Source organism: Mytilus californianus, unplaced genomic scaffold (assembly GCF_021869535.1).
Source record: "Mytilus californianus isolate M0D057914Y unplaced genomic scaffold, xbMytCali1.0.p SCAF_3, whole genome shotgun sequence".
Classification (NCBI taxonomy): Eukaryota; Metazoa; Mollusca; class Bivalvia; order Mytilida; family Mytilidae; genus Mytilus; species Mytilus californianus.
In genome coordinates this window covers 9,939,890-9,952,990 of record NW_026262679.1, presented here as the reverse complement: position 1 = coordinate 9,952,990, position 13,101 = coordinate 9,939,890, and the positions used below count along the sequence as shown (strand labels likewise).

General features: G+C 32.4%; 1 protein-coding gene across 2 annotated transcripts in view; it reads left to right on the top strand.

Annotated features, from left to right (window-relative positions):
- LOC127733930 (protein FAM193A-like) overlaps positions 1 to 12,673 on the top strand; it is a 38,352-nt gene extending 25,679 nt beyond the window's left edge. The window contains exons 14-20 of one of the 2 annotated variants that reach the window (XM_052243406.1): positions 10 to 1,230; positions 1,763 to 1,834; positions 6,272 to 6,469; positions 7,086 to 7,940; positions 8,601 to 8,670; positions 9,985 to 10,069; positions 10,614 to 12,673. In XM_052243406.1, the coding sequence (XP_052099366.1) occupies positions 10 to 1,230; positions 1,763 to 1,834; positions 6,272 to 6,469; positions 7,086 to 7,940; positions 8,601 to 8,670; positions 9,985 to 10,069; positions 10,614 to 10,716 (2,604 nt within the window). In that variant the 3' untranslated portion in view covers positions 10,717 to 12,673. Of the gene's footprint in view, positions 1 to 9; positions 1,231 to 1,762; positions 1,847 to 6,271; positions 6,470 to 7,085; positions 7,941 to 8,600; positions 8,671 to 9,984; positions 10,070 to 10,613 lie in introns of both variants that reach the window. The other variant, XM_052243405.1, reaches the window with a different exon arrangement.
- The last annotated feature ends 428 nt before the right edge of the window (positions 12,674 to 13,101 follow it).

The window sequence follows — 13,101 nt, the reverse complement described above, 5'->3', positions numbered from 1 at the left end:
ATTTTTCAGATAAAAGTGGAAGAAAATCAGTGTCAGTGCTATGTATGTTTGAGACAACAAGGAAAAGCTGTTTCTACATCTTTACCTCAGCAAGTAGCACCAACATCTCAACCTGGTGAACTACATTTATATCCTCACATTCATGGTTCGGCTGGTCTTCATGGCTTCAGATCACATGTTAGACCCTTATTACAACCACAACTCTATGACCTACATATGCCACTAAGACAACCAAAACCTTTAATTCAGTCACCCAAAGTTCCACTTAAACTCGATTTTGATTCACCCGATGGAATTCATGAACATATTTACCATGCTTATGGCGATTGGGACAATACATATGATTCACGGATGATGCTGTCAAACATACCAAAGTATGGTCATGGTTTGGGAAGTGAACTACTACCAGCTGCTCCGTTAACAACTAATTATACAACAAACTTTCTTACCGAGCCATTCTCTGTGTCCACACAGACAGGAATGGACACAGTCATGACATCCACATCACCCTCTACAAGTTCTTTCAGGACCACAACTAGCGTCCACACATCTTTGGCCACCACTCAGGCCAATAGTGACCAGACTGCCAGTATTACTAACAATCATCTTGCTATTTCTAGTGTACAAAGTATTTCTCAAACGCTTTCTAGTACAACTACTAATTGTAGCAAAAATAGTGCCACACCTCCTTGTACAAGGCCAGTAACTCTTGGAGGGAACATTCCGCAACAGCCTGTGCTTTCGGAGAAACTGCCTGCTCAGCCACGTAAACGCCAGAATGCAGCAAATTCTACAAATGTATCTCCTGTCAATCATTCCAATGGTGGAATATCGGATAAAGTTACTCAGGACTTCATTCAGACAGCGGCTAGAAATATACGTGAAGGTGCCAAAGAAGGAATGCAAATGATTCGTCAGTTTGCCAACAGTTTAAATGCTAATGTGAACACTCACACATGCAATCACAACTGTCGAAATTCTCAAAACGTTCAATCCTGTAATGAAGGTCCTCCCCCTGGCTGTCGTAATGCAGTAGCACTTCCCTCATCTGTGAACAACGTTAGTGTTGGAACATCCACTGTCTGTATGGAGCCTGATTGTGAAGGTCATTGTGATGAGAATGGAGACGGTATAGATGATAGTTGTTCAGAACAAAGCTCAACTAATTCCAGTCAGAAAGATGGCAAATACTGTGATTGTTGTTATTGTGAATTCTTTGGACATGGCAATGTAAGTTTAACTATTGAGTTTGAATGGCTGTTGTTTATAACTGTATTCTTAAATTTATGATTTTTCAGTGCTTGGACCAATAATTAATGTGGATTCATTCATAAAAATGTAAGGAAAATTGTATTTTTGAGGATACTTGATTTTATGGTTTTGCAATAACCTACATACAAGCCTATTGATAATTTGTACTTTATTGAACATTTAAGTTTGTTGTTAACATATAACCATGAAATCCACAAAATTGATATCCAACGAATACTAATGAACCCTCAGTATGCAAAAATTGTATCTGGATATTAGTTTGTTGATTAGAATCCATCAGTATCACAATCGACAAAAGTAAACTATTTTTATAAATAAGACATCTTTTAATTATACAGCAGTTTAAGCCTAACCATATAGATTAATTTTAATAAGAAAATTTACCAAAAAAATCCATTTCTCTGTTAGAATTACTCTATATATGTGCTAATACATATCCTGATAAATAGTTGAAGCATAGAAATGTATATATGTATTTGATCCATTTCAGCCTCCTCAGACACCAACAAGTAAGAATTATGCTGAAATGAGAGATAGACTGAGATTAAGGTTGAAGAAGAAGGTCGGTAATCAAGTAAGATATTTTTTAGTTATCTCCCTTTATTTATAACCTATTATCACATTAAATATACATGTTTACAAAAAAATTCTGTTATCAGATATTTATATACATATTTAAAATTGATAAATTTAGATTAAATGTAAGTCATTTGAGTCATCTTATAAGTTATCTATGTTCATATCTGTAGATATGGGTATTTTAACACCCTGAAGTATCCCAGTACACCCTGAGGTGAAGCTGAAGGTTGTATAGGGTACTGAAGGGAGTCAAAATACCCATATCTATGGATATGAACGTAGATAACGAATTTATCCCCTGTCTAAGTCTGAATCTGCTGATTGTTAGGAAAATTCTAGCACATAGTGTAACGTGAAAGCAACGTTTTTTTTTATTATCTAAAAATGTTTTATTGAAATTTGGAAATATGACATATTTTTTACGGGGTGTGGTAGAACCCTACAGGTAGTCAAATATAAGACGTATTTAATCCAGAAACAGAGAAACTGTTATAAATGAAATTTGGCGCTCAATGTCGCAAGTGTTACTTCAATGACGGTGTGATGTCAACATGGGTCATTTGCATAGCTATGTCAGTAGTCCGGTTCATTGACGACGTGGCAGCCAAGTGTTGCATTTACTAAAATAAATGCAAATGATCAGAATTAAAGGATAAAATCGTTAGTGGATTACATACTTAATTACAGACATCATGGATAATCTACAGAATTCAATTTTTCACTTGGAACAACCATGGAACCAAGTTCCGGGGGGGGAGTAATAGGTAGCAATGCCCGTGTATATGGGTTAGCTTGATTAAACCTTAGAACATTTGTAGAAAGGGCATTTAATATTTGCTGTGTTAATTTTTCATGTTTTACATTTGAATTTTTATTGGTTTAATTCCATGTGTCTCATATTTTGTTTTTGACCTAATCCTGGTTTTTGTCGAGCCTGCGACTTTGTCGCAGATAGCTCAATATAGGGATAGTGATCTGGCGGCAGCGTTAGCTAACTTCTTAAAAGCTTTATATTTTAGAAACTAGAATACCTGGATGCTTCATACTTTGTATATAGATGCCTTATGATATGAAGTTTCCGTCTGTCATATGTCCATTGTCCTTGACCTCATTTTCATGGTTCAGTGACTACTTGAAAAAAAAGTCAATATTTTTTGTAATGTTTATTTCTTTCTTATTATGAGTAATAGGATAACTATATTTAGTATGTGCGTACCTTGCAAGGTCCTCATGCCCGTCAGACAATTTTCAATCGACCTCAACCTCATTTCATGGATCAGTGAACAAGGTTAAGTTTTCGTGGTCAAGTCCATATATCAGATACTACAAGCAGTAGCTCTACTATATTTAGTATATGGAATGATTGTAAGGTGTACATGTCCAACTTGTAGGTGTCATCTGACCTTGACCTCATTTTCATGGTTCAGTGGTCAAAGTTCAGTTTTTTGAGTTTTGGTCTTTTTTTGTAATACTATATGCAATAGGTCAACTATATTTGGTGTATGGAAATATTTTATGATGTACATGTCAGTCTCGCAGGTTTTATTTGACCTTGACCTCATTTTCACAGTTCATTTCTTAGTGTTAAGTTTTTGTGTTTTGGTCTGTTTTTCTTCAACTATAAGCAATAGATCAACTATATTTGTTGTATTGAAGGATTGTTAGGTGTATATGTCTGTCTGACAGGTATCATCTGACCTTGACCTCATTTTCATGGTTAAGTTTGTTTCTTAGATACTATAAGCAATAGGTCAACTATATTTAATGCATACATTGATTGTAAGGTGTACATGTCTGTCTGGCATGGTTCATCTGACCTTGACCTCATTTTCATGGTTCATTGGTCAATGTTAAGTTTTCTTTGTTAAGACTGTTTCTTAGAAACTATAAGCAATAGGTCAACTATGTTTGGTTTATTGAATGATTGTAAGGTGTACATGTATTTCTCGTTTGGTTTATCTGACCTTGACTTCATTTTCTTGGATCATGTTAAGTTTATGTGTTACTTGTAGTAAAGCTTTATATTATGGACTATCAACATTAAATCAATGGTTAGTAAAGAAGGCGAGACATATCAGCGTGTGCACTCTTGTTATATATGATATGCTTAAAAATGTGGAATTTGTAATGAATGAAAAATCAAAAAGCTTACCGAAGGTTGGTGGTTCTCTCTGGTTACTCTAGCTTCTTCCACAATTAAAAACTGAAATAGCACAACAGTGTTGAAAGTGGCATTAAACACAAATTCTTTATAAAACTGTCATATTGTAATGTTTATGTTATTATTTTCACAATAAAATATTGTTTACACTAGACACAAATCAATCAATCAATCAATATTTGAAAATTGAATCACTTAAAATCAATGTGCCTCTGCACCATGCTTTGCTTACTGAAATTTTCTAAAACTATCGAGATTGTTGATTGACTTTTCAACTTGAAATTAAAAAAAATAATATGAAAAAACTAAGTCGATACAGTGTGAAAACCAATTTAAAGTGAAGTTATATATGAAGGTATATAATTTAACAGGTAAATGTAGGTGAGAAGATTTCAACTGGTAATTCAATTAGAAAAGTTATAACAAAAGTTAGGATGAAAAAAATTAAGTAGCAATAATTAAATTCTAACTTGTGTGCAGAAAATAATAATGAATCAACTAAGAATAATAAATCTAGCATGAATGGAAAAATCTTTCTTAGTAATTAATAAATTTTACTAAAATAAAAATTTCCATAATATTGGAAAAAATGAGTTTTTATCCCTATATAGGATTTAATAGGAAAGCAAATTGTATTATAAACTGAGAAAAGTCATGAACCTCATCACCCATGTATTATTATTATATAATAATTTCTATCACCTCTATCCCTCAACTTCCCTGGTAAACTCCTGTTTTGTAATTGAGGGTAAACGTGATTACCTATAAGACATCAATAGACAAGAACACCTGTCCAGGTAGATTGTAGTTGTGTGACTTACTAATTAGTGATCACCAATCAGTACACACATGTCAAATTAATTTTTTCTCAGTGTGAGCAGAAATTAACTTGTCAATAGATTTTTGATAAATACAGTGTAATGCCACATTGACCTTATCATTGATGACAGAGTTATGACAATGTTTGGTCAGATCAGTATGTCACTGCTCCCTCATTTACATAGCTTTTTCCCAAAGGATTATCAGTTCTACTTTTGGAGATGGCAACTCAAAAATTCTGTTGTAAGATATGTTGTTTCACAGGTAAATTATGTTCTCTTTCTTGAGTATTGATTAGGAGTTCAACAGTACCACTGAGTTTACATTTTTAACAACTCTGAAAATAAAGGGATTGCTAAATGAGATAACACATATTGAAAAATTTCCAATGTTGCTGAAAAATATGAATTTATGTAAAAAGATTTGTTTTACTTCACAATTGGTTTATATCAAGAAATGGTTGACTGGTTTATTCATAGAATAAAAGTATCGACATATGGAGACCTACCAATGTAAGAAATACAAGTTTTTAGAGCAGATACAAGTCAACCATTAATGAAAAATCACATGTACTCTAATAAAACTTTGCAAGAAGAGAAAAACCTAAACAAGTTTTTTATAGTGTAACTTTGCATGTCAACCCTTTTCTCTTTTTACACATTTCCTATAGTGTAACAGTTTCTAGTACTAGATTGCAACTCAGCTGGAGACACCAGTCAACTGTTTTATCTTTCTGCACCTCTCATACAGTGTTGCAGATCAGGAACATATATATTGACGGGACTTGACACTACCTGATTGTAGTCGATTTTATTGTCGTGCCATAGTTAATAAAGATACGATACAGAAACAGACATGTGTTAAAAACGGACTCGCTATTATCCTAATAATTTCTGATATTATCAATAAAATGTCATTCAAACTAGTTTTATAGTGATGCTAGTGTATCAAACTTGTATTCTGTCACTTCAAATTTGTTAAAATCGCAAGCATTTCATCACAGAATTGTGCAGAATGCAAACAAGGTAATAAAAAAAAATGGCGGCCATTGCCGCGATGATTTACAAATTCCCAAACTATTATAAAACACTTCACATCAAATAAATCAAACTTATTTTGGTAATTTTATATGACAAAATATATCTTCTAAATGATAAAACTTGTATTTATTTACAATTAGAGTTATGTGGTTTATTTGTTGAGCAGTTCTGATAGTTTTTCAGTCAGACGCTACCAAAATCCGTAAATCTCGGGAAGTCTCGGGGAGTCTGAGATTTTACCAATTTTATACTGAAAAGCGTATCAGATTCATTTCCTGTTAGATATACTGTTCCCAGTGCAGATGTAACTGCTAATGCTACTGTCACTTTAATGTTTTCTCTCACTTCACCTCTCCTATCATGTTACACTTATATTAATGATAGTGGTTTTATTTTTTAGAGTGACACCAAACATAAAGACACCTGTTCTCTGGCAGATCACCACATGATAAGGGATCAGCCACTAGAAGATAAAGGATCTGAAGAATTGGAAGAATTATTACATTATATCAATGGTACAGATAATCATAAAGAGGAGCAAGAAGATAAACAACTTAGTGCTAAAGCAGCTAAACGTGCTAGACAGAAACAAAGAAAGGTTTGTTCAGATAGCAATCAGATCTTCTCTTATTTTTCCTTCAGTTTATAAGATTATGTTTGCCTTGTGTTTATCTTCTTTTCCATTATTCTATAAACTGTCTTTATCTCATCTGGCCCAATTGCCCTGTGAGCTTTTGCGACCATGTGGTGTTCGTCTCTATTGTTGTCTGCATCATAAATTAAGGAAAAAAAGTTCTCTTCTGAATCCACTGACCAAATTTCAACTGAACTAATACTTTTGATAAGTGAATGATTCAGGCTCATTTGAGCTTATACTTATTTTTTTTTAATTCAAGTTTAAAAAAAACCAATACTTATACCATTTATTACAATATACACTCACTTGCATTGATTTGTTTATTAACATTATAGAGTTGTGATATTACGACAATATGCAGGTCAAGAATAAAAGATTATATTGGAAGAAGGAAAAATTCAATTCTAACTTATATAATTTTGAAAGAAAAAAAGAACAAAAGTCAGATCACAGTTTCAAAATATCTAGAAAACAATGACTATTGTATTGTTTTTACTATGTCAGGCATGGATTTTGTTTATATTTTTGACACATAAACTTGTGAAAACCTTGATATATAAATGTGAATGCATTTTAGGCTGAAGAAAAGGCCAGATTAGAGGCAGAGAAGCTACATCATGAGAAATTGGAAAGGGAAAAAGAACTGGCAAAAAATTTGATTAATGCTGCCAAGATTGAAGAAAGTAAAAATGAGAAGAAAAGGAGAAAGAAACGCAAACAAGTTGAAGAAATAAAGCAAGGAGAGATTAAAAATGGCTGTGATAAACGAGAGGATCCCAATTTAGTTCGGGTTCCACCATTAGGGAGAGAAGATACTGACAATAAAGTCAAAAACAATGTAAAACTTCAAGTTAAACTTTCTGATGCTCCACTAAAATCTCCTTCCACTGAGATACAGAAAACAGTTAAAATAGTCAAGACTGATCCAGTCAAAACTCAAAGAATTATAGTTGAACCACTTCAAACAAATGGAAAAGTTAATTTAAAAGCAATTAAAAAGCCAGATCTTCTGAAATCATCTCCTGTTCAGCCTAAATTACAAGTCACTAAAGGTGCCTCCCAGTCGTCTCTCAACAGTGCCAAACCTGTTCCAGAACAGACAACTAAATCATCAGCCAAGAGAAAAGACAATAAAAACGAAAAAGATGTAGATACAACAGAGAAAAGAATGGACACTGGTGATGTGAAACCAAGGAAAGGAAAATCTGTTCACAATAATAATGATATTGTCGTTAATAAAAACATTGTTCAACTAAATGGGAATAATAACAATAAAACAGTAAAGAAAACTGCAACCACTCCCACGCCTCCAAAACCGTCTTCTCCTCCACAACAAATCAAATCTAGTCCTACTAGCTCGCCATCTTCTCCTAAGAAAGCAGACACACAAAAGACAAAAGCGGTTGTTAGCCAATCGCCACCCCAGGATCAGGTTAGTATCAGTTATACATAGTTTTCATCATTGCTGTTTTTCAATTGAGAATTAAAAATTGCAATAGATTTACAAGGACTGTTATGTAGAGCATTGAACCTACGTAGAAAATTTCTATTTTAACTGAAACTTTTGCAGTTAATTCTTGTCTTCATATTTTGTATCAGTTTTTAGAGCTTTTAATCAACCAAGAAACCTAACATAGGAGGTGTGTTATGTACTTTTTTGGGCTAGAAATTGAAATGAAGTACATTTTATGGTAAAACCTTGGGATTTTTGTTTGGAAATAATTGATAAGGGTGTGCAAATTTACTTAGTTAGGTCTTTCCAATTTTCAGAGAAGAGATGTGTTTTTGATACTAACAAACATTGGGTAACATATTGAATTGGTCTATTCATTCACTTTTGTTTGAAAGCCATTTGAAAATTGTCTTCCTTCTAAGCATTTCTAAAAGAACACTTTAGAAATGGGGTTTCAATGACACCATACGTATATTTATTGTGATGTCATGGATCTTAAACTACATATACCAGTTTTTGTTTTGCATCATCTCACCTAGAAAGTGGGGATAAAAAGAAATTGATTCAAAAAAACTAAGCCAATTATGTCCCTGTCCTTCCTGTAGACTCTTCAGAACAATTATGATTTTATGATTTTAGCAGCCTAAAGGTGGGAAAAAGGGAAAGAACAAAAAGAAAAATAGGAACAGTGAAGATTTGAGTGTTATTGGTAAGTATGTAGAAACTGAGTTTACCACAGAAATTAGTTGTCAGTGCACAGTTGTATGTAGAATCAAATTATCAAATGTAATTAGTATTGAAGTATTTTATTGCCCATTTGTGTCAAACAGCAAGACACTTGTGACATATCCATCCATACCACTGATTTTGATTAAGTTTTATGATACTAGGTCTATTTCATCTTAAATATGAAACATTATTTATCAATGAATATTTTGCCTCCATAGTCCACGTGTATGGTACAGCTTTGTTTAGCAACATAAAGGTCACTATGGCCCTTTTTTTTCTCAGTTTTCTCAGTATTTAAGTGGGAGAGCATCTGTGTAAATAATGGTTCATTGGTCAAAATTAAGTTTAAGTAGTAAGGTCTGTTTCTCAGATCATGTATTTCAAAGGTCGACTATATTTGGTGAATGGAATGATTGTAAGGTGAACATGTTTGACTGGAAGGGTTCATCTGACCTTGATCTCAATTTCATGGATCATCAATAATGTTAAAGTTATGTTATATGGATATATCTGTGTAGAACCTTTATCTTAAAGACTTTCAACTTAGATTTTGATTATGATAAGAAAAGTAGGCTATACATTTCAGCCTGTTCACTTTAGTAATTCTTAATATAAAATGTTGCATGCTTATGATGTGATGAAACCCATGACCTCTGTCACTTCAGATTAACATTCATTCAAAAGATTTCTGAAAGCTTTACCATTGGGATTGGGACTTAAATAAATTCTTAAAATTTAATGTAAAATATGTCCATGGGATTATATATTTGGATACAGATTAACAAATGAACAGGTACAATGGTTTCTGTACATCATAGCACACACAGTACAATGTTTGCCGTACATCATAGCACACACAGTACAATGGTTGCCGTACATCATAGCACACACAGTACAATGGTTGCCATACATCATAGCACACACAGTACAATGGTTGCCATACATCATAGCACACACAGTACAATGTTTGCCGTACATCATAGCACACACAGTACAATGTTTGCCGTACATCATAGCACACACAGTACAATGTTTGCCGTACATCATAGCACACACAGTACAATGGTTGCCGTGCATCATAGCACACACAGTACAATGGTTGCCGTGCATCATAGCACACACAGTACAATGTTTGCCATACATCATAGCACACAAAGTGAGGAGCTTTTGTAACATATTGAAATATTTGTTTTTGTCTACCTTCTATACCAGCAGTAAAAAGAAATCTCAAAAGATGTTTGAACCAATTAATCTGGAAATTTTGTTTTGATAATTACTTCTTTTAATATTGCAGATGAAATTTTCCTTCCCAAGTCAGAATCAGACCTTGAGAATGGAGAACTGGATGAAACTGAAAAGGAACTTGAAGCCTTCAAAAGGTAATATACATTGGAATGAGTATTATTTATAAATTGTTAATTTAATGGTCTACAACATATTTAAATTGAATTTTACAACAATTAAAATGTTTTGTTCATGTAATTTAAATTTGTTTTTCATCAGTTGATACTTATCATATTAAAAAAAAAGTATAATGCAAATATTAGTAAACTGTTCAAAACTGAAAAAATATACTGTAAACCAATCATTTTTGGGATACTTTTTATGCACTTTAGCCCTTTCTAACATTAGTTTGGGCCATTTATATGCCATTCTTTTGGAGTGAGCTATTGCCACCATTTATAATTGTGTTGAAGTATTCATGCAAGCCATGATCGAAGTGCAGGTAAATAAATTGCTGGGGACAGTTGTTTAAAGTATACTAAATTTTCTTCACCATAAGCTGAAACATATGGATTTATTGCTAAAAGTTTAACATTATTATTTTAACACACATAGGTGATATCTTAACAAGAGAAAGAGAACCGTAAAGGGAAATCTGCCATTTTATTTGATTTCACACAACTCTATTTTAACTTTCAGATTTTGTTTGGATTATACACCAGTAACTAGAGAAAAACTACAAGTCAACATGAATATTAAAGACATCTTTGTCAAGAAGAAGTCTGGACTTAGCTGCACCTAATGGCATCCATGGATATGTGTAGTCCCCTGTTAACAAATTCTCAATATCTCCATATCTTTTGTTGATCTTATAGTAAAGAACTTCTGATAAAAAAAATACAACTGTGGAATTTAAGTTTTTTGGGGTTTCACAGCTGCTTTTGATACATCATCTAACATAGTGTTTGAAAATTTGTTTATATTCTTACAAAACATGAAATAAAAAGTACTGAGTGAAAATTGTGCCAATTACCAAAGAAATGTTATCAATTTGATTTAATATTGTTTAAACACCTGCAAATAGTTCGGATATTTATACAAATTCTGTTCTCTTTAAAATTAAAGAATAACTATAAGGCAAGTACCCTTATGACAAATCACAGCTTTAGAATAAAGTAATAATATTGGATATATATGTGTCATGAACTGGAGACAATCTCTAAAAGGTAAACATTTCACTGAAAGTAAAAGCTATTCAAAGACGTATAGTTAAAGATATTCGAAGACATATAGTTAAAGATATACTAAAGAGTATAGTGCTTTCATTCATTTGGTATGATTTGGTCATTAAGATCTCTTAAGATTTTTTATATATTAAAATAAGTCTCTCTTTTGGTCAATCTACCATAAATTGTAATGAATCTGGGGCGTTATTAGTTTTTGTCTCAATCCCTAGATGTCTATAGTAATGATAATCTGCTTATTTTTTTTCTTTTTATGGGTTGCTTTCTGCCTATGCAATTTAATACCTAGAAAAGACTGTCAGCAGTAGATATTCAATGTCTTTCAATATGTAACATTGTTGAATTAATTGGTTTAATGGGGAAAAGTTGACAGTTGATTGAAATAGTGTTAGTCTATTAAAATGTGTAAAATCATGTCCAGAAGTAGTTTGATTGCCTGGCACCATAAAGAAATTCTCCATTATAAACATGTGTGTTTGACTGTCTTATTTTAGAATTATTCATTCAGATATCATATTCAAGAATTGTCAACCAGTCATTTTTTAGAATTTCATAGTCATTCTTCAGAATGTTTCAATACAGCCATGCTTTATGGTGCCAGAGCTGGTCGGTCTCTTTTAACTTATTTTATTGGGTTTAATGTGTTTGAAATAACTAAATTTTCTTTTAATTTTTTGTTCAATATTGTTTTGCTGCAAAGCATTGGAATATAAAATGTATATGGAATCTTCCTACTCTATTGTTAAGTTTGCTAATGTTAATGCATGTTTGTGTGCTCCTCAATATTTGACTGTAAGCAGTGATGGGTGTATTTACATTTCTCTAAGTAATAAAGAGATTTTTGTTATTAATATATTGTTGCCTATTTACAATTGATTTTAACTTGGTGTTTTAATGAAATTTTGTTCTGGGAAATGTAAATGCACCACACCTACTGATAGTATTATAATAATATTATTTATTGATAATTAGTAGTTCTGTAAACTTTGTAGTGTACTATTTAAAAAGAAATCTATGCAATTTGTTCATCACAAACTGCTTGTTGATTTTAATGTCTGCTAATTATTTCAAGTTGCTTGTATTTTGTTTTTAAATAATTTTCTGAAATTCAGAAAAAAGAAGTTTTAATGACAAGCCAAACATTATGAAAGGAAGGCATTATGACTAATTAATGAACTATGTATTCTATTGAAGGATAATTTAAGTCAATATAACACATTATTACTATTACTCCATTATTTGTGTCCCCTGTTTTGACCTTGGGACAGGGGACATAACTGTGCTTATAATAAGCATTATATAGCTGCTTCCTGTTTGATGTTTGTCCCGTCAATGGTGGCAGAGTAATAGTAATAATAAAATCTTCCTGTTATATAACTAACTGCTGTGTCACCAAGTCTTTTATTTGTGTGCCTGTTTTAATGATACGTTTGTTTGGAAGAAAGTTGGAATGTGTTTGATGTTTAATCAACATTTCAAGTGTTGATAGTGAATAAATGAAATATCACATTGAAATGGAATTTTGTTATTACTGTTTTAACCTTTTAACACTAACTTTTAAGTAAATTATAAAGTAAATTTTATTTAGAGTCAGCACATATGTAGAATCAACAATAAACTTGCACTTAAAAAAAGCTCTTACAACTGACTATAACATATATACAAAAGATCACAAAACCACAAAGTTTCAATACATATAAGCATAAACATGTTAGCACATATTATTTTTGTCTCGCCTTGTGAAATAGGTATGCTGTTTCTGTTGACGTTGGCATCAACAATGTTTTAGCTTGTGATTAGGTCAGTTTATGGGGATCCACTAGTGGTAGGTCAATGATACTTGGTATGCAGTTGTATAAGCATTAGAACATCTCTTTTCAATGGAGATTATTTGGCCCTGCCCCTCAGTTATGGTCTACTTTGAAACTTTTGCTTTGTTTACA